The sequence below is a fragment of the Phoca vitulina genome, unplaced genomic scaffold (genome assembly GCF_004348235.1).
Source record: "Phoca vitulina isolate PV1807 unplaced genomic scaffold, GSC_HSeal_1.0 scaffold22, whole genome shotgun sequence".
Taxonomy (NCBI): Eukaryota; Metazoa; Chordata; class Mammalia; order Carnivora; family Phocidae; genus Phoca; species Phoca vitulina.
This window is the reverse complement of record NW_022589725.1, coordinates 2,117,482-2,144,822: the sequence shown is the minus strand read 5'-3', so window position 1 is coordinate 2,144,822 and position 27,341 is coordinate 2,117,482. Positions and strand designations below refer to the sequence as shown.

The following is a 27,341-nucleotide window of genomic DNA, read 5'->3' as shown; positions in this document are numbered from 1 at the left end:
CTCCTGACTGCCACTAACTCTATGTATTTGAGGCAGTATGTTGCTTTCCTTCTCCGACCCTTAATCATCTGTAAAAACGGGAACAGTGGCAAAGCCCTGTGTGGAAGGGCTGGCTGGTTCACTTAAAGTTATCCCAGTCTTTAACTAGGAGACAGAAAACAGAATCTACATTTAGAGATTCCGTAGTTCCTAAACATCTTTCCCTGGTTCTTGCCCACCCCTCTCCCTACTCTCCAGGTTCCCCGCTTTTCTTCAAGATTCCCCTATAGAGGGCACGCAAGCTCTACCGCTCTCGTGCCTCACTTCCGTTCGCCTTCACTCTTCATCTTGCGCATGTGCACACTTCGCTTCCCGGCGGCCCGTACGCGGGTCTAGGTGGCTTGGCCAAAGATTGCACCCACTACGCCTGCGCACTCTCGGCCCCGCCCCCTCCACCGCCGTCCCCGGAAACGCTTCCTTCTTACGCCGTCGCTGCAGCTGCCGCAGCCGTAGCTGGACCTTTGCCTCTCTAGGCCGGTAGGGCTACTCCTCCATGGTCCTGTCTGTCAGCGCTGTTTGGGGGGCCAACCGGTGAGACTGGGCCGCGCTCGGACGCTTCGACCCTCGAGTCCGTCACCGGTGAGTGAACCCCAAAGGAGCCTGCGGACGGGCGGGCCTGGGCAGCCGGAATGGGCAGGATTTCTCCTCGCTCTGGCAATGGGTCTGTCCGCCCCGCCCTCACCCCCACTCCCGGAATGGGCTCGCCGCCTCTGTCCCAGTCCCTCCTCCCGGGCGGGGCGGCGTTGCCATGGTGACGGCGGGCTGGCTGAGGCCCGGCGTGTGTCCTCGCAGGTGCCAGGGCGGCCCCGGACCCATGGCGCGGCGGTGCTGACCCAGGCCCCGGGTGGCGGCCGGGCCGCGAGGGCCGGCATGGCGGGCCAGTTCCGCAGCTACGTGTGGGACCCGTTGTTGATCCTGTCGCAGATCGTCCTCATGCAGACCGTCTATTACGGCTCACTGGGCCTGTGGCTGGCGCTGGTGGACGGGCTGGTGCGCAGCACCCCCTCGCTGGACCAGATGTTCGACGCCGAGGTAGGGTCCCCTGGCCGGTGCGGGCGGAGCCTCGGCCTCGCGGGGTGTGTTTGTGGGTCCGACCCCCCCCCCCGGGATCTAGACGTGGCTGGACCACCATCTCACTTTGTGACCCTGGGAAAGGGACCTCTTCTTTCTGAGCCTCAGGTGCCCCATCCATAAAAATGAAACCACTGACAACAGAGGCAGATTATTAGTACAAAGGAAAGGATCTGGATATCATAAAGAATAAGCTTGTGTTCCAGGCAACCTGATGCATCTCCTCTCTGACACTCTGAAAAAGTGACTTCACTTTCCTGGCCCCAGATTCTCAGGTGCCACATTGGAGAGGGGGGGTGGATAAAAGAGCATTCATGGGGATATTATGGAAACTGCCTAGAGTATGGGATTGGACCTCAGTTAAAATTACGCTTACTACCTGTGTGATGTGGGGCAAGTGTTGTCCCGTCTAAACCTCTCAGTTTTCCTGTCTGCAAAATCATGAGACCAGTGGCAGAGCCCGTGGACTGCAATACAAAGAGCCTGTACTTTGGATTCAGGAAGGTTTAGCGTCCAATCTAGGTCCAAATATACTAGCCATGGGACTTTGGGCAGGTTGCTTCACCTTTCTGAGCCTATTTTCTCTTTTGGAAACTGGACAGAATAATTCTTAGCAAAATGTTATGAGGCCCAGAGACCCCAGAGGACCTAGGAAGATGAAAGTGCTTTATCAAGTAATGGAGGGCTATGAGATGGTTGCATCTGAGAAGCAGCTGTGTTGTATGGTAATGAGCCCAGCTCTCGGAGCCAGGAGATTGGGAATGGAATCTTTGCACCTGCTACTTATTCTCTGTGTAGCCCTTGGGCAAGGTATTATCTGAAAAGAGATAACAGTAATGATAACAATAGCTTTGGGAGGTTGTTGTGAGGATTACAGGAGATTATGAAAGTCAGAGGCCTTTGTAAACTGACAGTGCTGGACAGATGGTATTCAGTAGTATTGTCTCTAGAGTGGTGGACGTTGCACACACACTGAGTGCCCAGTAGTAGCCTCTTAGGAGCCTCTGTCCTCCTGGGAAGGGCCTGTGGGAATCCTGGGCTTTGTTGAAGAGCCATCTCATGCATACGACCTGGAGACCTGGATTCTAGACCAGGGGTTGGCGGACCTTTCCTTAAAGGGCAAGATAGTAAAGGTTTTAGGTCACAACTACTCGACTCCGCCATTGTGGTGCAAAAGTAGCCAGAGATAGTACTAAGCAAATAGGTGTGGTAGGGTTTCCATAAGACCTTATTTACAAAACTAGGTGTCTGATTGGTGGGGCCTCAGTTTGCCGAACCCTGTAATAGTCCGTACTCTTGCTGTTTACTTACTGTATCACTTTGGGCAAGTTACTTAATGTCTCTGAACTTTTGCTTCTCCTTTGTAAGTCTTTTCCCGGCTGCTGTTTGGGGTCAGACGAGATACCATAGTGGATGTCTGTGAAAGCACCTTGTTGGAAATAGGCTGCCATACAGACGCAGGGCCCTGTGGTCTTCTGTGCTCTGGGAAGAATGCTTTTTCCTTAGGAGGTCCTGGAGCCTGGAGCTCTGCCAAGCCAAGTCACTTTTCCAGCATATTTCCATTTGTGATTCCCCCTCAGATCCTGGGCTTTTCCACCCCACCAGGCCGGCTCTCCATGATGTCCTTCATCCTCAACGCCCTCACCTGGTGAGTATCACCAGTTTTGCTCTCCAGCTTTTGGGGTCCCAACACTGGAACTAACTTCCTAAATCCAGACATGAGACAGGCTGGCACTTGTTCCTGGGGAGTGGTGGATGAAAGTGGGTGGCAAAAGCCAGTTCTGGGACTGGCTGCATTACTTGTATCACGATTTTGCCTTAGCTGAAAAGCTCTTAACATCACTCTGCATGCTGCCTGTGGGATAGCTTCCGTCTCAGATCACTTCCCTGTTGTGGAACGAGGTGAGGAAGGGATTGGACCGGTAGTCAGGAGAAGTCGGTTCTGTTCTTGATCCGTGTGCCATTGGCCAGATTACTTCCCTCCTGTCTAGGCCTTGGGCTCCTCGTCGGTACACCTGAGGGGTTTGACTGGGTAACATTTAAGGCCATTTGTGACCATTGCCTGCCTCTTGAGAGGCAGTTTAGCATAGTGATTAAGATCTTGGCTTTGAATCTCAGCTTTCCCACTAGTCTAGTGACTTTCGACAAGTTGATCTATCTAGGCCCTGGTTTCCTCATCAGTAAAATGAGGCAAATAATATTACCTATCTCATAGTTGTAAGGGTTAAATGAATTCATTCATGGGAAGTACTTAGAACAACACCTTGCACATTACTGTTCTTGACCTTACACTGGAGATTGAAAATGGGTGGGCTGACTATGACCTGAATTTGGCTCCTAGATATGTTCTGTTTGGCATCCCACAAGTGGTGTTTAAAACATTTTTCCACTTAGTTGAAATTCAGGATATTTTATATATTAAAAAAAAAATATCCAGATTTTTAGCTTCTCTTGAAAAATGGAAAGATCATTTGATTCCAGGCCAGCCTTCCAGTGTGAGGATTTGCCCAGCTGCAAGCAGCTTGTTGTCCCCAGTTTCAATGGCCCGTGTACGCTTCAGGGTGCTGCAATCCCCACCAGTCCCTGGGATTCCCCTGAGTGACAGTTACTATTTCTCATCAAGCTTGTACTTTTGTTTTTCTTCTCCCAGCCTGATTCCCTCCCAGCATTACCTGCTAGCTTTCTCTAGGCATCTAATAATGTAACCCTTGCTTCACACTTCTCTTACTTGCTTCTGACCACTATGCTGTTAGCCTAATTGTCTCTACTCCCCAAATGATCTAAGGTCAGGACAACCCAGTGACAACTCACTGCTGTCCTCTCCCCACAGTGCCCTGGGCTTGCTGTACTTCATCCGGCGAGGGAAGCAGTGTCTGGATTTCACTGTCACTGTCCATTTCTTTCACCTCCTGGGCTGCTGGTTCTACAGCTCCCGTTTCCCCTCGGCGCTGACCTGGTGGCTGGTCCAAGCCGTGTGCATTGCACTCATGGCTGTCATCGGGGAGTACCTGTGCATGCGGACGGAGCTCAAGGAGATCCCCCTCAACTCAGCCCCTAAATCCAATGTCTAGAATTGGGTCCTTTGGACACCCGGCTGGGCACTTGGCCCCACCCCCAACACCTTGGGCTGCTCAGACCCTCCAGTCGAGGTCCAGCCCAGGTCTGAGAGGAACCCTGGAAATGTGAAGTCTCTGTTGGTGTGGGAGAGATAGTGAGGCCCCGTCAAGAAGGCAGGTAGCAGTCAGGACCACAACTGCAAGAATGGCCTCTGTCGGCTGAAGCCTTGCTGTCTGGGAGGTCAGCAAGGGGACCTCTGTCAGGGTAATAACAGAATTGGAACCATGTCATTCTTGAGCCACCATACCTGTCACCAGCCTGTTATTTTAAAAAAGAACCAAATCAAGGATATCTGATTGGAGCAAACCACTCTTCTAGTCATCTGTCTTACCTTCCCGGGACAGCTGTTACCTTTGCCATGTTGCTGAACTGCAGCTATTCTGTTTGGAGAAACGCTCAGTTTCTGGATCTGTAGCCACAGAAAGAGACAGAGGTACAAAGTATTAGGCTGCTGTCAGGGAGAGGATGAGCAGATGGAGGCATCAAGCACGAGGAAAACACACAACCTGTGTCCTGCCACACACCTGTGTGCGCACACCCATGAACCCATGACTGACTTTTTTCCAGTTCTCTCTGCTGGGTCTCCACCTGCTGCCAGCGTTCAACAGAGCAGGCCCTAGGACCCAGAGAAGAGTCCCAGCATCGCTCCTGGTCCACCCCTCGTGACAGAGTCACTGCCTCTTCTCTAGGAATGACTAGGCACCCCAGCTCCCTCCGGACCTCACTTCTGGCAATAGTTCCTTTTTCCTGCCTTCCTGGGAATTCTGCGGTGGGAAGGGTATGATGGGTACCCAGAGACAGGAAGGCCAGCTTTCCAACTTGGGTTGCGCTGATAGTGCTGAGGGAGATAGGAATTTGCTGCTAAGATTTCTCTTTGGGGTGGCATGTCCTCTGTGAGGGGCTTGCAGCTGTCCCTCCTATGTACATAAATACAGTATTTTCCACGGTTCTGCCTGTGCTTACTTTGTCCTGCCATGGTTGGGCCGGTGAGAGCCCTGCACAGCCAGACAGGGAAGCTATAGGGAATGAGTAGGCCACCTTCTCTTCTAGACCCCAGATTGTCCTTCCATTTGGTTGAAATACTAAGTGCAGGGAATTCCTGTGTCCTACCCCCTCCATCTGCGGCCACCTCTGCTCTGCCTTGGGTGATCTGCCATGACTGAGTTTCCTTTTTCTGACCAGTGGTTTCTGAATGTGTTCAGTGGAACGCACTTGGTGTAGACCCACTTCTGTATTGAAACCATCAGTGTTTCTCTTCGGGCCCTTGGGAATCTGCCCAAGAGTGTGGGCAGCTTTCAGCTTGTAGTGTTAGGGCTTCCCAGATGAGTTTTGCTCTCTGCCCACGAAATTTTTTTTCATAGCCCTGCAGAGTAGGGAGGTGAGGCTGATAGGATGAAGGTTTAAGAGTGAATGTGCCTGGTGGGGGGGGAGGGAGGGGTGTTGCTGTGGCCAAGCTGGAAGGAAGCAGCTTGTTAATGGGACTTGAATCCTGGCTGCAGGGTCCAGGAGATAAGACCAACTGAGGTGACTTCCCCTGAGTTAGTGGGCTGTCCCCGACACCACAAACCACAAAGGCATGTGGTTAACGTTATTTGGGGAAGGTCACCAGAGCACACGTCGTGTGGCTGCTGTCTCCCTTGGTCAGCTGGGGGCTGGTTGCTCCAGCTGTGTTGGCACACATCTTTGGGAGTTTCCTTCAGAGACCTGTGCCTGTTCTGCATATCTTCTCTAATGATAAATCTTTGCCCCTTGAGTGGTAATTTGGTTTTTGGAAATTGCCAGAAGTCAGGGGAGCCAAATTTTTTTTTCTCCGACAATATACAGTGATGGAGCCGGATGACAGTTGGGGGGTGAAAAAATGTGTGACCTTAATGAAATTTGATTTTTTAAAATTTTTTATTTATTTGAGAGAGAGAGAGAGCACAAGCCGGGGGGAGAGGCAGAGGGAGAAGCAGATTCCCCACTGAGCAGGGAGCCTGATGCGGGGCTCGATCCCAGGACCCCAGGATCCTGACCTGAGCTGAAGGCAGACGCTTAACCGACCGAGCCACCCAGCCGCCCTGAAATTATGATTTTCTAAAATAACAAAGCACTATCTAGAGGCAAGTTCCAGAGAGAACTGGGCAGTGGCAGGGACATGTTTGTCATTTTATTTATTTTATTTTTAATATATATTTTTTAAAGATTTATTTATTTATTTTAGGGAGAGAGAGAGGGAGAGAAAATCCCAAGCAGACTCTGCTGAGTGCGCAGCCTGATGTGGGGCCCTATCTCACGACCCTGAGATCACAACCCAAGCTGAAACCAAGAGTCCGCTGCCCGGCTGGCTGCGCCACCCAGGCACCCCTGTTTATCATTTTAGTAATAAATAGCTGTGCTTAATAGATGTCCAGCAGTGGCCTAAGTGCTTTACATGTTGTTTTCTTAATCTTCACAACAACCCTCAGAAGTAGGAAATACCATCTATATCTTACAGATGAGGAAACTAAGGCATTTGCCCAAGGTTACATGTTAGGAACTAGCAGACCCAGGATTTGGGCTCTGGCTTTGACAATAAACTCATTCTGAAGACATTAATAGTTAAAGGACGTGCAAGTTCTTTAATTAATTTTACAAACTGTCACTTCTGCCTTCCACTGTATTGCTTTAAATACAAAGGATATATAGTGCTTTGTAAACATTGTGAGCTTTCTTAGAAGAACTGGTAGACAGTATATTAAATATGGCCACAGATTCCCAAGTGAATGGATGAATGTAGGAAATGTTTTTATTTCCAAAGGATAAGGGAAAGTTACCTCCACCCTGACACTGAGTTGGTGTATCTCTTGACTTCCTAGGGGGTCTGAAGCCTGCACCTTTTTTATCCCTCACACCCCTACCCCTCCACTACCTCAACTTCCATTTGGAGAGAGAAGTGGAGACTAGTGCATAACTGGTACTCAGAAAAGTTATGACCCGAGGAGAAATTGGGAAAGGAGAAAGGGATATCTAGCTCAGAGGGTGCCCCTAGCTGCCAGTTCTAGGCAGCCCTGTCCAGATCAGAGCCAAATGGAGGCCGGGATGGCAGCCAGCAGATACCAGGGGGTGGGGTGGGAAGCTCCAGGCCCCCATGAATCCTATGGGGTGCACGATCCAAACAGTCTTTCCTGGAAGCACTTTCAGCTGCTCAGTGACTTCCCTGATAAGAGTAGCTGCTTCTGGCAGTCCCAGGGGGCAGTCCGTGCACAGACATGGATCTCCTCCCTGTATCCGTAGCACAAGGAACACAGAGCTTCAGGGGCAGGTAGAGTATGGGTAGATTCAGGGCACAAGAGAGGCCCTCTGTGGAGAGGGAATTAAAGCCTTATTTGAGGTTTTCTGTAGGAAAGTAGCAAGTGGTGGTGAAAACAGCATTGAGACAGGAATGGGTAGAGGTTGCTAAGAGTTTGGATCCCTGTCCTGCTACTCTATGGGCAAGACAGAATTGTAGGGGCCTGGGGCACCTGCGTGACTTGGTTAAGCATCCAACTCTTGATCTCAGCCCAGGTCTTGATCTCGGGGTCATGAGATCGAGCCCTGTGCTGGGCTCCATGCTGGGTGTGGTGCCTACTTAAACAAAAAAAAAAAAAAAAAAGAGCAGGGCCCCAAGGCTATAGGACTTAAGAGAGCTGCAGTGGAGTGCAAGGTTAAATCCTGGGTCCCATTACTAGCTGTGAGGACTTAGATAAGCTGCTTGACTTCCCCTTACCTTGGTTTCCTTGTTTGTAAAATGAGGTAAGCTAGCACTCTCCTGTGTTGTGAGGATTCAATGAGATACCTAGTGTAAAGCTTAGCACAGTTCCTGGTGTGTAGGAAGTGATCCAGAAATCTAAGCAGTTATAGTTACTGGGCCACTGCCCCATCTCTCCTCTTTTTACAGAGGAGACACCTTTCTTCCCAGCCTCAGTATTCTCAGCTGTTAGATGGGGAACAGGTTTGCCTGTGATCCAGGTGCAGCTACCAAGTACTGCGCTCTTTTGTGTCATCCATTGCAGAGTGACTTCGGTGTATTCTCACTTAATCCAATGAGATAGGTACCATTATTTTCCCATTTTGCAGACAGAGAAACTGAAGATTAGATACACTTCTGTGTATTCTCACTTAATCCAGTGAGATAGGTACCATTATTTTCCCATTTTGCAGACAGAGAAACTGAAGATTAGGAATAAACAACTTTTCCTAACATCACAGAACTGATGAGAAGCTAGGCCTCTCTGCCTCAACAGCCTCATCATCTTCACGTTCCAATCATGTTTAGTGGTAAGTGATCCAGAATAGTAGAGGGACAGTTTCTGGAATCCAGATGTCATTATAGCAAAAGGCTGTGAATGTGAACATAAGATTGGCTTTTTAACATGCAGCTAATTCCCTTAAAGGTGAGCAGTTAGGCGGGTGCTCATGAGTGAGACACAAGGAGCTTTATTGTGGCACAGGGCCAGGGAGGAGGCAGGAAAAAAAGGACAGACATTTGTCCAACACCCCACGAACTGGCTTCACCTACATCAAGCCTGATTTGCTCGAAGCCCTGTGGAACTAGTATCCCTATTTTATAAACGGATGAAATAGGCTCAGAGAGGTCATGTGACTTCTTAAAAGTCACTCTGAATCAAACACTTTAATTTTCCCCCCGGTTAACAGGCAGGGAGCTGTTTCTGGGGGTGGTGTCCTCTGATCACTGAGATCTGTTGCAGCCTCCTGCCCAAAGCAGGATCTAACTGAGCCCAGAAGAGGAGCCTCAGATTGTAGTAGTCAAGCACAGGGAAGGTGGTAATGGGAGGGCCCCAGCTATGGGACTGTGGGAGGCAGGTTGTCTGAGGCCCAAGTGCCAGCTCAGGTGGGGGTGCGGGTGGTAAGCCTGGAAAGAGTGCACAGCTGGGAGTCGTTCACACTGTAGCCTGCATCCTTGCTCCTCCCCCCAGCGGCGCTCTGGACAGGAGGGATCCTAGCCTCAGCACGCAAGCACGGCCCATCCAACTGCTGTTCTTGGGCCCAACTCTGGCTCCCTTTGCGGCAAAGTGGAAGCTGCCAATCTTACCCAGGCCCACACCTTTCAGGTCCCCACTTGGGGCTCCCAGGGCAGGCTCCCAGGAAGACTAGTGCAGGGGGTCACCAACCCGGTGTGTTTTGGTTGGGAGCGCGCTGCCCTGATTGCCTGCATAGTGCGCATAGACAGACGTTCGCGCAAAGGTTGATGGAATGGAGGGTGCTGGGGGTGAAAGAGCGAGTAGGGGTGATTTTTTTTTTTAATTTTATTTATTTGAGAGAGAGTGAGAGAGCATGAGAGGAGAGAGGGTCAGAGGAAGAAGCAGACCAGCCGCTGAGCAGGGAGCCAGATGTGGGACTCGATCCCAGGACTCCGGGATCATGACCTGAGCCGAAGGCAGTCGCTTAACCAACTGAGCCACCCAGGCACCCGAGTAGGGGTGATTTTTGAAGACTGATGGGACTGATGATGTCCAGCAAGGAAACCGAAATGGCGACTACCCAGGAGGTGGGCCGGAGTGCAAGACCAGCGGGAAGACAGCTTGGAGTGGAGCTTGCGGGGTGGAGGCGGCGCGGGAAGCGGCGCGGTGGGCGGACGTGGGGGAGGCGCGCGTAGGCTCGTAAGAGTCCAGCCCGGCAGGGCAGCCCAGAGAAGCCCCGCGCCGGCAGGCTCAGGCTGGCGGCGCAGCCCAGGGCTAACGCGGTGCGTTTCGGGGGAACCCCTCCCATCTTCCTCTCTCCTGCACCGGGCATCTCCACCACCGCCTGGGTTCCTCCCGGGAAGGCTCTGCACCCCTTGATCGCTGCGCTGCTTTCTTGAGGGCGCCACTCCGCGCAGCCTGCCTCCAGGGCAAGATCCCCAGAAAGCCCGGGTTCCCTGGGTTTTCCTCTCCCCAGCTGCACGTTCAGGGCTATGGCTCCTGCTGACAGGGCGACCCCGACCCGATGGGGTCGACCAGGACTTGGGATTGGGGGTTGGGCGTGTCGTGTCGCACGGGAGCTGTAGAGTCGAAGTACTGACACTGGGCCTGACTGGGTGCTTTCCTCGACCCAGGCGGGACACATTTCGAGGCCAAGCTGACACCCATTTGTTGACACCCGACGCTGCAATAACCGGGGCGCAATGCACGTGAATGACTGGCTGGCTGGATGCTCCCTTGTGCCTTTTTCCTTTCTTCGGAAAATGGAATGGGGAGCAGCCACCAGTTTTAGATTAGAATTCTGGCCCCTCCACTTCCTAGTCGCGTGAGCCTGGCCAAGTCACCTTCTGTCTCGGCGCCACGGTCTCTCATCTTGTTGGCTTGCAGGGCCATTGTGAAGCATCTCGCACCCGGAAAGTACCTTCTATGACTTCATAAAGTGTACTCTTCCGGAGGCCAGCTCGCAGGGGTGGGGAGGGGTGCAGCTTGCTGGTTTCTGTGTGCCACGTTCTAGACTGACCTTAGGGGCCTGGGAATGGGGTGGAAGAAACCTAAAATGGTGATGCACGCTTTTCCTCCCCACCTCAGTCGAGGGCCCCTTTCCTCCCTCCATCCTTTCCAGCCCCTAACAGGCAGAGCCGGCAGTACTATTCTTCAGTTCCCAATGGGAGATTTTATTTGTAGACTCGTGAATTTGCCCGCCCATCCCTCGCGCTTAGATGATTGCGCCATCTCCACCCTCACCTCACACCTCTGGCTCCCGTCCAGGGTCACGCCACCTGTGAGCAGAGACCTCGGTGTTAGGAGCTAAGAAGGCCGCCAGGGGGCGCTGCCACCCGGGGAGAGGGCTCAGGGACCAGGGCCCGCTAAAGTCCTGCAGGTTGGGGATCTGGGTTTTGTGAAGGGGAAGCCTCCCTTTCAGCTGGACCCCCAAGCCCTTCATGCCTTCCTCTCTTGGGACCTCAGTTCTCTCATGGAAGGGTGGAGTATTTTGTTTTCTTTCTTTTTTTGCTAAGGAACTTTTTGTTCAGAGTAAATCTTATTTGAAGCATAAATAAATGAAACGTGGGGTGGTGATTTGGTCTAAGAGGGGATGGGATATGGCAGAGCTCTACTTGACTGCTCCCCCTTCCCCCAACATTTGGAAATCCCTGAACTCCCTTACTCAGACTCCTGACTGAGATTCTGAGCCATAGCAATTGTGGACCCTCCTGAGGCCTCCAGGCAGTGAGATGACCCACCTCAGAACCCCCACTTCCAGGGCCCCCCCCCCCCAGAGCCCCTGTTTGGATCTTGAGAGGCCCCAGCCTAGCCACCACCCTGCTGTGTGGCCTCAATCAATGGTTTCCCCCTCTCTGGGCCTGAGGGAGGGGTCTCCCCCTAGCACTGCTAGCTAGCCACAGCCCCCAAGAGTCTGGATCCTGAGCCTCTGACTCGGGCCCAGTTCCAAGCCTGGCTTCGGCCTGTGTCTCGCCCCGGCCGGGTGGTGGTGTCATACTCTGTATGGATGCCACATAGGTAGCTCAAGTGATGCAGAGCAGAAGCGGGTACAGCAGCGCTTGACCCAGCGCAGGGCGGATGATCTGCACATCACCCGAGGCCCTGGGAGGTGGATTCGTGTGGGCAACCCCTCAAACCAGATCCACTGGTCAGCTGCTTCCATCTGCTTCTTGTCCCCCATGGGAGTTCTGTGCTGGTAGGTCTTCAGGAAGACAATGCGGAGGTCCCCAGTGGGTGATTGCCTCCCCTGGGCTCCAGGGCAAGCGGTCAGGTCATGACCCTTTGATGTCCTTGGGAGCTCAGGCTCCACCTGCTCCTCGCTCTGGTGCGCTGCCACCGGCGGCTGGTGTGCCCTGTTCCCCCCGCCCAACCCCACCGGGGGCTCCCCTGGGCACTCTAATTCCGGTATCTTCCTGGGGCACCCAGCCTCTTGGAGCTCTTCGTTATCTTGTTCCACTCTATCGCAGACGCTGCTGCTCCTGGCACAGGGAGGGAAGGCAGTCAGCAGAGCAGGATGAGGGCCCTGGTCCCCCAGCCTCGCCCTGAGACCGCTGCTATGCAGCCAGCTCAGGGGGGAAAGCTGGAGAGCCCCGGAAAAGAAACTTCACCACCAGAGGCCTTGTGCCTGGAGGCAGGGGAGGTGATAATGGCCAGGGGAGGGAGTCCTCCTGGCTGGGGAGGCGAGCGGCACTGGCCTGTGGTTAGGACACCTAGGACTAGATGTTGTCTGCGCGGGCCACTGGCCAGGGTTCCGCCTCTCTGGATTTCAGTTGATGGGGTGAACTAGTCCAGTGTTTTCAAACTGTGCTCCAAGAAACCTTAAGTTTCTGAGGAGACCTCTCAAATGCCCTCCCCACCCTGGGGAGGGGCAGGGTGAGGGCGGGATACCTTTCTGCCCAACACAATTGGGGCCTGAGGAAGGATACTTGAAGAGAGGTTCTGCTGCTTTAAACAGGTTGGAAAACTATGGGACGAGAGAGGCCTGACCCTTCCAGCCCAGTGTTAACTGATTGCCTGCGCGTCCGAGGCGGCCAACTCAGAGAAAGGAGCTCCGAGAGGGGGCGTTAGCCTTCTAGTGCTAGAAGGAGACTTGCCCCAAGGGTGTGTGTAATAGACTGAGTCTTCTGTAAAGCACAGCATTGTCCTAGCTGAGTGTGTGTGGAGCGGCATGAGGACTCAGGCTCCACATAATGCCAGTACCGCTGATTATTACCACCATTGAGGGTCTGCTGTGCATCAGGCCGGGGACCCTCACACCAGCCCCACAAATAGGAGGCAGTGAAGTGGCAGAGTGGCTTGGCGAGCACAGGTTTTCAAGACCAACAAACGGGGGTTCAAATTTGCTTGTGCCTCTTACCATCTGCCTGATTTGGGGCAAGTCATTTCACCGCTCAAAGCTTTAGTTTCGTCGTATGTAAAACTGGGGTAACTCTGTCTACCTAATAGGAATGCTGTGAAGAATTAACTAAATGGGAAATACTTGTGAAGTACTTAGCAGGTGCCTAATAAATGTCAACTTTCTTAATATTCTGACGTGATTTATGAGGAAGCCGAGCCTCAGCAAGATGACTGGTCTGCAGGTGAATCTCTGGGTGGTGTGGATTTGAGGGTGAGGAGGAGGAGTGGCCCCTCTTGCCTGGGTGGTGCCCTAGTTGGTGGTTAGTCCCATAACTGGATGATTGTGACCATGGTTAGGACCACAACTCTGATATCACGCAGGCATGGCTTCAAATCCTAGCTCTGCCACTTACCAGTCTTGTTAGCTGGGACAAGTCACTGCGTCTATTGAGCCTCGGCTTCCCACTAGTAAAATAGGGCTAATCAATACCTTTGTCATAGAGCCTTTGTGAAAATTAGGTTTTCACAAAGTGAAACAGTGCCTGTTCGTAGTAAAGATAGTCATTGGGTCCGTGGTGGGGGCCAGGGGTGTGCCGAGCTCACCCAGTGGAGATCCCAAGGATCTTCGGAACTCTGAGCAGTGAATTCCAACACCTTCTGGCCAGGCTATGCAGTTCTTGGATCCGGGGGTTTGAGCTCTTGAGCAGCTTCAAGAGCGACAACTTTTTTAATACCTGCCAGGGTCGAGAAACCAGGAAAACAGAAGCTTCAGCTTTCCTGGGGTAGCCTCCCACACCCCACCTCAACTTGGCTCAACTCCATTCAGTGCTGGGCCTGGGGACTCCTGGGTCACTACAAGCCTGACAACTAGGAAGGACCAAAATGGGGCATCTCACCATCTTAAGTCGGTTCCGCCCGATTACTTTGACAGGTTGTGGTATCTTGTCCTGTGGTTCTTCATCTTGTATCTGAGAGACAGAAGGAGAGAGTGCACTAACACAGGAGGAATCCCCCCCAGACGCCTCCACTATGCTTCTCCATTTGGCTGAGCATGGGTTTGACCACCCTTTGGGAGTTTTGTCACCTTGGTTTGGGGGCAGAAATGGGGAAACCATTCCAACTCTCCTGACCTCTCTTCACCCTTCACCTCTCCCTCCCCGCCCCACCCCAGGCTGGATGGCCCTGCTCTGGGTGTGGTCCAACCCCCTCTGTGTCCACTCCCAAGTCCAACCTTGGAAACCATTCTATTCTTGGGCCTCTTCTTTGCTGATGGACTCATACTGGGGCTGTGAGACCTCAAGGACAGGTGGAGCAAGACTGGTACCAGGCACCGCCTGCTCCCTGCCCCTCTCAGTTCGGCCAGCACTCAGGCCAGCCATCAGGATGGCTGTGCTGAAGCTCCCAGGGAGGGGAGCTGTGACATCACTGAAATTTGTGACAGCAGCAGGGCTGGGTCTCCAAGGAGTATGTGTGTGGCAGGGGTGGAGGGTGAGGAGGAAACTCCCCATCTGTGGAAAAACCTAGTAGGTACCAGACAGAGGCCTATATTGTCAACACCTCCCTGTGAGGTAAGAGAATTATCTCCTCTTTTTAAATAAAGAAGCCAAGGTTCAAAGAGGTTAAGTAATTTACTCAAGGCCACACAGCTGGATAATGGTGGAGCTGGAAATTTAAGGTCTGACAGTGAACGCATGAAACCAGGCATTCCCAACTACGCTCATCTGTTCATCTGTGTCATATGTTGACCGTGCACCTGCTACGTTTGTTATTCTAAGCACTGAAATAAAAGACAATTCTTATCTTCAAGGAACATACATTCTAGTGGAGGGAAAACAAAACAGTGTGTGTGCTTGTAAATGTTTAACATTTGGCTCTCTGAAACAAAATGTTCATCTACGTGTGTGTGTATTATAAATTGTACTGATAGAAATCTAAAATAATAAAATTCGACAGTACTCTTTGTTGTAAATTCCAAAGAGCCAGTTCATTCTTAAAGTATGTTTTTCTTGGATTCTGCCTAACTCATATCCATAACCAACCTGTGGTTGCAATGGATGAACAAATGTTGACATTTTCACTTAACACTAAAGAGGAAGAAGAAAGTACAAAAGTGAAAGAATAAAAATGTTTGAATTTCACTCACTCATCAATGACATATCAAGTTATCTGCTGTATTGGATCAGAGTTTTCAAATACCAGAGGTATATTTTCTCAGATTTTCTTCGTGGTGCGCTATTTACAATGTACTAGCTATAGACGGGACATATGTGTTTACATTTAATTGTATTATTAACATTTCCTCCATTCGTCTCTTTTTTTTTTTTTTTTAAGATTTTATTTATTTATTTGACAGAGAGACACAGCGAGAGAGGGAACACAAGCAGGGGGAGTGGGAGAGGGAGAAGCAGGCTTCCCGTGGAGCAGGGAGCCCGATGCGGGGCTTGATCCCAGGACCTGGAATCATGACCTGCGCCGAAGGCAGACGCTTAACGACTGAGCCACCCAGGCGCCCTCCTCCATTCGTCTCTTAAGGCTAGGCCAGCAGTCAGCAAATTTCTTCTGTAAAGGGCAAGATAGTAAATATGTCAGGCTTTGCAGGCAGTATCGCTGCGGCTGCTCCGCTCTGCTGTTGTAGCGTGAAAGCAGCCACGGATGCTAAGCAAATGAGTAGGCATGGCTGTGTTGCAATAAAACTTTATTTACAAAGGTAGTGTTGGATTAGATTGGGCCCATGATCAAACCCTGGTGTAGACAGTCAACAAAATAATAAATCAAAACCTGATTTATTACAAGTACCTGTGTCTCTGGGGCAAAAACTCCTAGCAGGGCTGATTTCAAGCTACCAGCGTGATGTCACTGAAGGCAGAGTTGAATGGAAATGCACGGTAGCATACCGTTACAGCTACTATAGTTCTCCAGATGTGAAGACTCTCAAGGACATAGATAGTAGCAAAAGGTAGCAAACAATTGGAAAGTGATGAGTTTGAGCGTTTTTCACCTTTGTTTATAACATCATTAATTTGATTAAGTTTGTATAATTTGATTTTTAATGATTGCTATGCTTAACGACCAGTCAGCAGAGTTCGTAGAAGCATAATAGGCTTTTGCAAGCCCTTATGAGTCAGTTCCAGCACACCACTGTCATGTCAGAGGGAAATAAGTGTGGGGAGAAAAGTAAACAGGGCTGAGGGCCGAGGGAGAGCAAAGGTAGAAGATTTGCTAGTATTAAAAAGGCTGGAATGGGGGCGCCTGGGTGGCTCAGTTGGTTAAGCGTCTGCCTTCGGCTCAGGTCATGATCCCAGGGTCCTGGGATCGAGTCCCACGTCGGGCTCCCTGCTCTGTGGGGAGCCTGCTTCTCCCTCTCCTCCCCACTCGTGCTCTCTCTCTCGCTATCTCTGTCTCTCTCTCTCAAAAAAAAAAAATATAAAAAAAAAAAAAAAAAAAAAAAAAAAAAAAAAAAAAAGGCTGGAATGGGCAGCATTCGCCAACCAGATGAGATTTGAGTAGGAACCTGAAGGAGGTGAGGGAAGGGCAGACTGGCCGTAGAGGAGATGGGGGCAGGGAGGGGGTGGTGGTGAAGGGTTGGGACAGACGAGGGCTGCTCGGAAGGATCTGCCTAGCCGGCCGCAGCAATGAGTGGAAGAGCCTGTGAAGAACAGCTTCCTGGCACCACCCCAGTCAGTCAGCCAGTCTGATACCCAACCGAGCGTGGGAACCGAACTCTCCACTGTACTGCCTCTAGGGCAGAGAGGTGTATGTGTGCAGGGGGTGCTTAGCTCTGCCTTTTAGGGGTGACACACCAAGCCGAGGCTACAGAACAGCTTCGTCCATGTCAATGTCCTTTATTATTAGGGTGAAGGGGGGAGGTTAACGTGCTGTACCCAGGGAAGAAACCTGGAGGTGACTCGAGAGGGAAGCTGTGGGGGACACTCCCTCTCCCTTCTGTCCAACCCACTACTTTTGGCTCCTCTTCCTGCTCAGGCACCACTCTTCTTGCTGGCACGATTTCAGCGCTTACCACCTGGACTCTGGTGGGCTGTATCAGGATCATCTACAACTGCCACTCAGCCCCCGGGTGCCAAGGGCCTGGGGACCCACCATGTGCTACACACTCAGGATAGCCACATTATAGGCAGAGCATGACTCCTCTCAAGAAGTTCACAGGCCCCGGGGGGGGGAGGTACTGCTAGAATATAGGCTCTTCAAGGGCAGAGAGTTTTGGCTGTTCTATTCATTTATAAACCCCCAGAGCCTGGTAGGTCACAATAAGTATTTTTTGAAAAAGTGAAGTAAACAGCATTATCAATGACAAAGGTAACCCCAGGGGCTGTTGGACTACAGAGGACCAGCCTGAGGAGGTCAGATAAGTCTTCGTAGACACTTAAATGTAATGAGGAATGAAGGAGTAGAAGTTGGCCAGGCAAAGGGGTGTGAGGTAGGCAGGGCATTCTCAAAACAGGGAATTTTGAAAACATAGGTGTGGGGGGCGCCTGGGTGGCTCAGTCGTTAAGCGTCTGCCTTCAGCTCAGGTCATGATCCCAGGGTCCTGGGATCGAGCCCCACATCGGACTCCATGCTCCGCAGGAAGCCTGCTTCTCCCTCTCTCACTCCCACTGCTTGTGTTCCCTCTCTCACTGTGTCTGTCTCTGTCAAATAAATAAATAAAATCTTTAAAAAAAAAAAAAAGAAAACATAGGTGTGGAAAAGAATTATGGACAGTTATATGTTGCTAGAGTAGAAAAGAGGGGCCAAGAGTGCCAGTGGATGACCAGGGCTTTACCACCAAGATGCTTGGAGTTTGTCCTGAGGGTCCAGGGACCCCCTGAAAGGGCTCTGGCAGCCAAGGCAAGGTGGCTAGATTTGGTGCTGGGGGCCTGGCCTGGCCCGGCCGGCCCTGCCACTCTGCTCTAGTCCATGCTTTCCCCCTCATGTGGTCCCCTCCCTCGGAAGTGGTGTCTGTCTGAGCATTTCACCCCCACAGGGCAGGGAGTTCTCCATGCCCAGACTCTACCCCAGCAGAGACTCCCACAGCAATTTTCCATGTCCCATCTTGTTTGGTCTTTCCATCACAGGAAACCCATTGGTGGGGAGAGAGACTTATTCAATGACACACAGCCTTGTGGACCAACTCCAAGGCTCTTGAGTGGAAAACCACCACTTTTTTTCTCCTTAGTTGTGGTAAAATACACATAACATAAAATTTACCAACTTAACCATTTTTAAGTGTACAGTTTAGTAGAGTTAAACACATTCCCACTGTTGTGCAACCATCACCACCATCCATCTCCAGAACTCTTTTTCATCTTGCAAAACTGAAGCTCAATACCCATGAAACATCATCTCCCCATTTCCCCCTCCTCCCAGGCCCTGGCAATCACCCTTCTGCTCTCTGCCTCTAGAAATGTGACTGCTCTAAGTACCTCATGTAAGTGGAATCATAAAATAGTTGTCTTTTTGTGTCTGGCTTATTTCACTTAGCATAGTGTCCTCAAGGGCCATCCATGTCATAGCCTGTGTCAGAATTTTCTTCCTTTTTTAAGGTGGAATAATATTCTTTTGTATACTATCCATGGACACTTGGATTGCTTCCACCTTTTTTGGCTATTGTGAATAATCCTGCTGGGAACATGGGTGTATAAATATTTCTTTAAGACCCTGCTTTAAATTATTTTGGGTATATACCCACAAATAGCTGGATGATATGGTAATTCTATTTTTAATTTTTTGAGGAACTGTCATGCTGTTTTCTATAGCAGCTGCACCATTGTGCATTTCCACCAACAGGGCACAAGGGTTCCAGTTTCTCCACATCTTCACCAACACATATTTTCTTCCTCTACTTCCTCTTCCGCTTCTCCTCTTTCTCCTCCTCCCCCTCCTCCTTCTTCTTCCTCGATAGCAGCCATCCATAGGGTGTGAGGTTCCACTCTTGTTTTGTTTGTTTCCTCTCATAGTTTGCACTTTAGATTCTTTAAAGTCAGGTTTATTGGGATATCTTTTAATACAGTAAAATTCATCCATTTTAGTGAACAGTTCCATGAGTTTTGACAAGTGCAAACCACCACAATCAACATATAGAATGTTTTGTAATCCCCTCAAGTTCCCTCATGCAATCTCTGCCGTTAACCCCCTCCCCCTCCCGGCCCTGGCAATAGCTGATTTGTTTTTCAGGCCCTACAGCTTTGCCTTTTCCAGACCATCATATAAATGGAATCCTGCAGTGCAGAGCCTTTTGAATCTGGAATTCTTTCAGATTCCAGAAAGAATCTGGATGAGCACATCTCAGAGGGTAGCGGTAGTTTGTTTCTTTTCATTGCTGAGTAGTATTTCACTGATGAGTACGCTACTGTGTGTTACCTAATCATTGAAGGACATCTGGGCTGGGTTTTGGCAGTTCTGAATAAGGTTACCAAAAGCATTTGTGTGCAGGTTTTTGTGGGAATAAGTTTTTATTTCACTTGAGTGAATACCTAGGAGTGGGACTCCTGGATCATATGGTAATGGTACGTTTAACTTAGTAAGAAACTGCCAAACAGTTTTCCAAAGTAGTCATTCTGTTTTATATTCCTGCCAGCAGTGTGGGACAGGTCTATTCGCTACACATCCTGGGCAGCACTTGGTACTGTTAGGTTGTGTTTTTTAAATTAATTAATTAATTAACTTTGAGAGAGAGAGCATGAGTGGGAAAGAGAGAGAGAGAGAATCTGAAGCAGACTCTGCACTGAGTGCAGAGCCTGATGCAGGGCTTGATCTCTCGACTGCGAGATCATGACCTGAGCCGAAACCAAGAGTCAGCTGCTCAACTGACTGAGCCACCCAGGCATCCCAGGTTGTGTTTTTTAAAAAGCCATTCTAGTAGGTATGTAGTGGTATCTCAGGGTAGTGTTAATTGATATTTCCCTAATGACTAATAATCTTGAGCATCTTTTCATGTGCTAATTTGCCATCTATTTATCTCTTCTGGTGAAGTGTCTGTTCAGGTCTTTTGCCCATTTTTAAAAATTGAGTTGTTTTTGAGGTGCGTGGGTGGTTCAGTCAGTTGGGCATCTGACTCTTGATCTCGGCTGGGGTGTTGATCTTGGAGTCATGGGTTGGAGCCCCACATTGGGCTCCACACTGGGCGTGGAGCCTACTTAAAAAAATAATAAAAGTTGGGTTGTTTTTCATACTATTAAATTTGAGAGTTCTTTGTAAATTCTGGATCCCTTTGTCAGACATATGATTTTACAAGTATTTTCTGCAGTCGCTGGTTTATCTTTTCGTTTTCTTAACTGCCTTTTGAAGAGCAGATTCTTAATTTTGATGAAGTCCAGTTTATCAGTTTGTTTTTTTTTAACGGATTATGCTTTTGGTGTCATATCTAAGAAATATTTGTTTAGCCCCAAATCACTAAGGCTTACTCCTATGTTTTCTCCTCAACATTTTAGTTTCAGGTTTTTAGATTTAGGTCAATGACTCATTTTGCATTAATTTTTTTTAAAAGATTTTATTTATTTCTCCATCTCCTGCTCCCCCTGCCTGTGTTCCCTCTCTCACTGTGTCTCTCTCTGTCAAATAAATCAATAAATCAATAAATCTTTAAAATATTTTCTTTATTTATTTGACAGAGAGAGAGAGTGCACAAGCAGGGGAGCGGCAGGCAGAGGGAGAAGCAGGCTCTCCGCTGAGCAAGGAGCCCAATGTGGAACTCGATCCCAGGACCCTGGGACCATGACCTGAGCTGAAGGCAGATGCTTAACCGACTGAGCCACCTACGCATCCTTGGATATTTATTTTGCAATAATTTTTGTATATAGTGTAAAGTATGGATCAACGTTCTTCTATATGGATATCTAGTTATTCCTACACAATTTGTTGAAAAGACTGTCCTCTTTCCTTTGAATTCCTTCACACTTTTCTCAACAATCAATTGACCATATATGTATGGATATATTTCTAGATTTTGTTCTGTTTATTTGATTTATATATCTATCCTTTTGCCAGTATCATACTATCTGGATTCCTTTATGGTATGTCTTATAATCTGTCTTGATTACTATAGTACTTTATAATAACACTCAAAATTAGATAGTGGGTTCTCTAACTTTCCTGTTCTTTTTTTTTTTTAAGTTTATTTATTTAAGTAATCTCTACACCCAACATGGGGCTCAAACTCATAACCCTGAGATCAAGAGTGGCATGCTCTTCTGACTGAGCCAGCCAGGCACCCCTTCTGTTCTTTTCAAAATTTTTCTTTCCTTATGAATTTTAAAATCAGCTTGTTGATTTCTACACAAAATCCTACTAAGATTTTGACTCTGTTCCTTGGACTTTTTGTTCTGAGTTATCCTTTCTTTTTTGGGCACATTTGCAGTTCAGTCATTTTCTCAACATGCTTCCTGCCAGTAAAATTTTGAGGTTCAAAGGCCTCTTTTAATTTTTCTCAATTATTTTTGTAAATTTTGAAATGATTATAGATCTGTAGGGAGTTGCAAAAGTAGTACAGTTTCCTCTAGGGGTGGCACCTCACAATACATACAATATGAAAACCAGGAAATTGATATTGTACAATCCACAGACCTAATTCAGATTTTAGCAGTTTTACATGCATTCACTTGTGTGTATGTGTTCCATCACCACTAAGATCTCCCTTGTGCTATCTGCCCCTCTCCCCGCCATACCATTCCTAATCTTTAGAAACCAGTAATTTGTTTTCCATCTCTATAATTTTGTCATTTCAAGAATGTTATGTGAATAGAATCATACTGTATGTGACCTTTCGAAATGGGCTTTTTTCACTCAGCATAATGCTCTTGAGATCCGTCCAGGTTGTTGCTGTATCAATAGTTCCTTTTATAAACTTAAAAAATCACTGTAGATTCACAGAAAATCCCCAAAAGATGTATGCATGGAGGTCCTATGACCTTTCACTCATTTTCCCCCAATGGTAACATCTTACACAACTACATTATAACACCAAAACCACTTGTTGATTCATGTAACCACCACCACAATCAAGATACAGAACCGTTGTACCACCCCAAGGCTTCTTCATGCTCTTTGTAGCTATACCCACCCCTCTTTCCTCCCACCCTACCCTCTGGCAACCCCTCTTCATTTCTATAATTTTGTTATTTCAAGAATGTTATATAAATGGAATTTTACAGTATGTAACATTACAAGTTTGGCTTTTTTTCACTCAGAAAATACCCTCAATATCAACCCAGTTGTTGCATGTATCAATAATTTGTTCCCCCCGCCTTTTTTTTTTGCTGAGTTTTATTCCATAGTATGGAATGTACCACAATTTGTTTAACTATTCACTCATTGAAGAACATTTGAATTGTTGCTAATTTAGAGCTATTACAAGTAAAGCTGCTGTGAACATTTATGTATAGGTTTTTATATGAACATAGTTTTCATTTCTCAGTAATAAATGCCAAAGAGTGCAATTGCTAGATCATATGGTGTCTGCTTAGTTTTCTAAGAAGCCACAAACTATTTTCCATAGTGACTATATTATTTTACATTCCCACCAGCAACATATTAATGATCTGTTTTCTCTGTATCCTGACCTGCTTTTGGTATGGTCACTATTTTTTTAAAACCATTCTAATAAGTATGGAGTGCTATCTCATCATGGTTTTAATTTGCATTTCCCTAATGGCTATTGATGCTTAACATATTTTAATGTGTTATTTGCCACCGCTGTATCCTCTTTGATGAAATATCTGTCTTTTGCCCATTTTCTAATTGGATTATTTGTTTCCTGTTGAGTTTTGAGAGTTCTTTATGTATTTTAGATATGAGTCCTTTGTAATATATGTGATTTGAAATATTTTTTCTCACCTATATGCCTTTAATTTCCTTTTTTGGTCTTATTTGCTGAGTAGAAATTCCAGTACCATGTTGCATAAAGGTGATGAGAACAGTCATCCTTGGCTTGTTCTTGATCTTATCTTTCACCAGTAAATATGATGTTAGCTGTAGGTTTTCTGTAGATGCTCTTTATCCAGTTCAAAGTTACCCTCTAGTCCTAGTTTGTTGAGAGTTTTTATAATAATGGACATTGGATTTTGCCTAATGGTTTTTCTGCATCAGTTGATATGGTCACGTGATTTTTTTCTTCTTTAGTTCATTACTATGGTAGATTATATTAATTGATATTTGAATGTTGAACTAGGCCTGCATGCCTGAATAAATCCCACTTGGGTTTTTTTTTTTTTAATTTTTATTTATGAGAGAGAGAGAGAGCATGAGCAGGGGGAGAGGCAGATGGAGAGGGAGAAGTAGGCTCCCTGCTGAGCAGGGAGCCCGACATGGGGCTCGATCCCAGGATGCAGGGCTCGATCCCAGGACCCTGGGATTATGACCCGAGCCAAAGGCAAAGGCTTAACCGTCTGAGCCACTCAGGTGCCCCAAATCCCACTTGATTTTGATGTTTAATTCTTTTTATGTATTTTTGGATTGAATTTTTGCTAATATTTTGTTGAAGATTTTTGTGTCTATTTTTGTGAGGGCTCTGGGTCCTTTATATAGTACCTGCACTACCCTTGAACTGGTATAGTGTTATTTGAGAGTAGACTTAAAATAGTTGTAAATATATATTACAGACTCTAGGGAAATGACTAAATTTTTTTAAAAGAAGTGTAATTGATAGGCTAAGAAAGGAGAGAAAAATAGAATCACATAAAATGCTCAAAACAAAAGAAAGCAGAAAAAGAGGGGAAGAAAGAAAAAGAAATAAAGAACAAGCACAACAAATAGAAAACAGTTATAAACATGATCGCTGTTATGGCAATTATATCAGTCATCACTTTAAATGTGAATGGCCTAAATATATTCTAACTAAGAATGGAACATTCATGATAGACTACATTCTGAGCCATAAAACACACCTGAACAGATTTAAAAGAATAGAAATCATACAAAGTATTTTCTCAAACCACAATGGAATTAAATTAGAGACCAAGAACACATAGCTGGAAAAGTCTGAGATATTTGGGTATTAAACAATACATTACTAAATAACAATGGATCACAGAAGAAATCTCAAGAGAAACTTAAATATATTTTGAACTAGGGGTGTCTGGGTGGCTCAGTCGGCTAAGCTCTTGATTTTGGCTCAGGTCATGATCTTGGGGTCATGAGATTGAGCCCCATGTAGGGCTCTGCTGTCAGCAGTGAGTCTGCTTGAGATTCTCTCTCTCCCTCTGCCTCTCCCACCCCTCCACCCCACCCTCACATGTTCTCTCTCTCTCTCTCCAAAAACAAGTAAATAAAATCTTAAAAAAACTTTTTTAACTAAATGAAAGTGAAAAGACAACTTATCTAAAGTGTAGGGTGCAGTAAAAACAGTGCTTAGAGGGAAATTTATAGCACTAGTGCATATATTGGAAAAGATGAAAGATCAGATATCAATCTAAACTTTTACCTTATAAAACTAGAGAAAGAAGGGCAGTTTAAGCCTAAAGCAAGCAAAAGAAAAATAATAAAAATTAGAGCAGAAATCAGTGAAATTGAAAACAGGAACACAACAGAGAAAATCAATGAACCCCACAAGTTGTTCTTTGAAAAAGTAAATAAAATCAACAGAACTCTAGCCAACCTAACCAAGAAAAAAAGAAAGAAGACACAAATTACCAATATCAGAAATTTAAGAGAGGCCACCACTACTGATCCTAGGGACATCAAAAGGATAATAAAGGAATATCATGAACAACTCCATGCCCTCAAATTTGATAACTTAGATGAAATGTGTCTATTGTGTTGTGTTTTGTTTTGTTTTGGTACTGTCTTTCGTTTGGTAATACTAACCTCTTAAAATTACATTGAGAAGTGTTCCTTCCTATTCCATTTTCTAAAAGAGATCGTATAGAATTGGTATTAATTCTTCTAATTAATCCTTCTAATAAGTATTGGGTGGATTTCTCCAGTGAAACTATCTGGTGCTGGATATTTCTTTTTCAAGAGGGAGGTGTGTGTGTCTTTGTGTTGCATTGACTACAAATTCAATTTCTTTAATAGTTATAGAGCTATTTTTATGATCTATTTTTTTGGGTGAGTTTTGGCAGTTTGTACTTTTTGAGGATTTAGTCCTTTTCATCTAAATTGCCAAACTTATGTGTGTAGAATTGTTCTTCGTAGACCCTTATTGTCTCTTTAATGTCTGGGAGCCCATAAGGATATCCTCTGTTGCGCTCATGAAATTGACAGTTTAGGACTTCTCTTTCTTTTTTTCCTTTGTCAATCTTGTTAGATGTTTGCCCATTTTATAGATCTTTCCAAAGAACCAGCTTTTTCTTTGATTTTCTCTATTGTTTTTCTATTTTCAGTTCTTTGGGATTTTTGCTCTTCTGATTCTAGTTTAAGGCAGGAACTTAGATTATTAGTTGGAGGTGTATCTTCCTTTGAAAGTAAACATTTAGTACTGTACATTTCCCTTTCAGCATGGCCTTAACTGTGCCCCACATATTTTGATACTTTGCATTCAGCTAAATTTTAGAAAATGTTGTTGAGATCTTCACTTTGACCCCTAGATTTTTTTAGAAGTATGTTGTTTAATTTCCATGTGTTTGGAGTATTTCCTGTCACCTTTCTGTTACTGATTTGGATCTGTTTGATTCCATTGTGGTCAAGGGAACACACACTGTATAATTTTGATTGTTTTAAGTCTCTTGAGGTTGTCTTTGGACTTAGGATATTGTCTGTTGGGGTGAATATTCCATGCGCACTTGAAAAGAATGTGTGTCTTGCTGTTGTTGTTGGATGTTCTCTAAATGTCAATTACATCCTTTTGGATGTCGGTTTTGTTAAGTTCTTTTGTTAAGTACATATTCTGCTGCTTTTCTGCTTAGTATTTCTATCAGTATTTTATTTTATTTTTTTAAGGCTTTATTTATTTATTTGACAGAGAGAGAGCACAAGCAGGGGGAGCAGCAGAGGAAGAGGGAGAAGCAGGCTCTCTGCTGAGCAGGGAGCCTGATACGGGGCTCGATCCTAGGACCCTGGGATCATGACCTGAGCCAAAGGCAGACGCTTAACTGACTGAGCCACCCAGGTGCCTCTCTATCCGTATTTTAGAGATGTGTTGAAGTCTCCAACTCTGATAGTGGATTTGCCTGTTTCTCCTTTCGGTTCTATCAGTTTGATTCCTATACATTTAGGATTGCTTTGTCTTCCTCATGGTTTGACCCTGCTATCATTATGTAATGTAACCTCTTTTCCCTGGTGATTTTCTTTTATCTCATATTAAGATGGCAGATTCTGTGGTCTTTTGATTAATGTTTGTATGGCATATCTTTTTCAATCCTTTTACTTTCAACTTACCTATGTCATTATACTTGAAGTGAATTTCTTGTTGACAGCTTATATTTGGGTCATTTTTTCATATTCTATTTTGCAGGTCTCTCTCACTTTTAAATGATATATTTAGGCCATTTCCCATTCATGTAATTATTTGTATCTTAGTGCTTCTGTTTGCCATTTTATTGTTTGTTTCCTCTGTTTTTCATTCCTCTGTTCCATTTTTCCACCCTTCCTGTATTACTTGAACATTTTTTAGGATTCTGTTTTTTATTTAATCTATGGTGTTTTCTTTCTTTTTTTAAGATTTTATTTTTTAAAGTAATCTCTACACCCAATGTGGGGCTCAAATTCACAACCCTGAGATCAAGAGTTACATGTTCCACAGATTGAGCCAGCCAGGTGCCCTCTTTGGTCATTCTTTTAGGGTAGGTCTTCAGACAACAAATTCTTTTAGTATTTCTTTCATTTGAGAATGTCTTGATTTCTCATTCCTAAAAAGTCTTCTTGCTGGGTACAGCATGTCAGAGATAAACAAATTATTTAAAGTAGAAAGGACAGATTTTGATCAGTAATATACTGTTGTAATAGGAAAAAGAATCCAGTGTGAACTGAACTCAACTTTGATTTGTACAGAGATGACTCAGCATCTTAAAGGAATTTGAGAACAAGGAGGGGGTGAGGGGAGTGCTCTGTAGAGTTAAGGAAGTGAAAATCTACAGAAAGCAGAAAGGGGATATTGGTCCACGTGAAACCCATCTAGGTTTGCTAGCTCCTACCCTCCCATAGAAGATGTGTATCTTGCTGTTGGGAGACAGGGACCCTGTCTTCAGGGGTTGGCTGGAACAAACAGTGAATTCATTTGGCAGCCTTGAGTTTTCTTAGGCAGACACTTTAAGGGGTCTGGGGTCATCCTAGGGATTCAGCCTTGAGCTGTTAGAAACTATATTAGTGTTTGTTCAAGTCTTTATAGACCAAGGTTAAGGCCTGGTCGAAAAGAGGGCTCAGAGGAGCCCGGGTAGAGTTTGATCAAGGAGAGAGTCTTTGTCAAGCACTCTGGATTGACTTTGT

The 27,341-nt window shown here is 46.7% G+C and overlaps 3 protein-coding genes across 8 annotated transcripts in view; 2 read left to right on the top strand and 1 right to left on the bottom strand.

The window, feature by feature from the left end:
- The first annotated feature begins 442 nt into the window (after nucleotides 1–442).
- Nucleotides 443–27,341, top strand: part of SYS1 (SYS1 golgi trafficking protein) — a 38,278-nt gene continuing 11,379 nt past the window's right edge. The window contains exons 1-4 of one of the 6 annotated variants that reach the window (XM_032419225.1): nucleotides 443–618; nucleotides 832–1,071; nucleotides 2,691–2,758; nucleotides 3,941–4,518. In XM_032419225.1, coding sequence (XP_032275116.1) covers nucleotides 910–1,071; nucleotides 2,691–2,758; nucleotides 3,941–4,181 — 471 coding nt within the window. In that variant the 5' untranslated portion in view covers nucleotides 443–618; nucleotides 832–909 and the 3' untranslated portion in view covers nucleotides 4,182–4,518. The other 5 variants (XR_004301193.1, XM_032419228.1, XM_032419227.1 and 2 more) reach the window with 5 other exon arrangements.
- The window catches only part of DBNDD2 (dysbindin domain containing 2), a 38,234-nt gene continuing 13,634 nt past the window's right edge, over nucleotides 2,742–27,341 (top strand). The window contains exon 1 of the mRNA XM_032419232.1: nucleotides 2,742–2,758. The gene's annotated coding sequence lies outside the window, so the exon portion shown is untranslated. The remainder of the gene's footprint in view (nucleotides 2,759–27,341) is intronic.
- TP53TG5 (TP53 target 5) lies at nucleotides 10,742–15,241 on the bottom strand. The gene is given in 4 exon segments (XM_032419233.1): nucleotides 10,742–10,927; nucleotides 11,647–12,127; nucleotides 13,590–13,720; nucleotides 13,883–15,241. Coding segments are annotated over 4 exon segments (936 nt in total). The 5' UTR covers nucleotides 14,102–15,241; the 3' UTR covers nucleotides 10,742–10,822.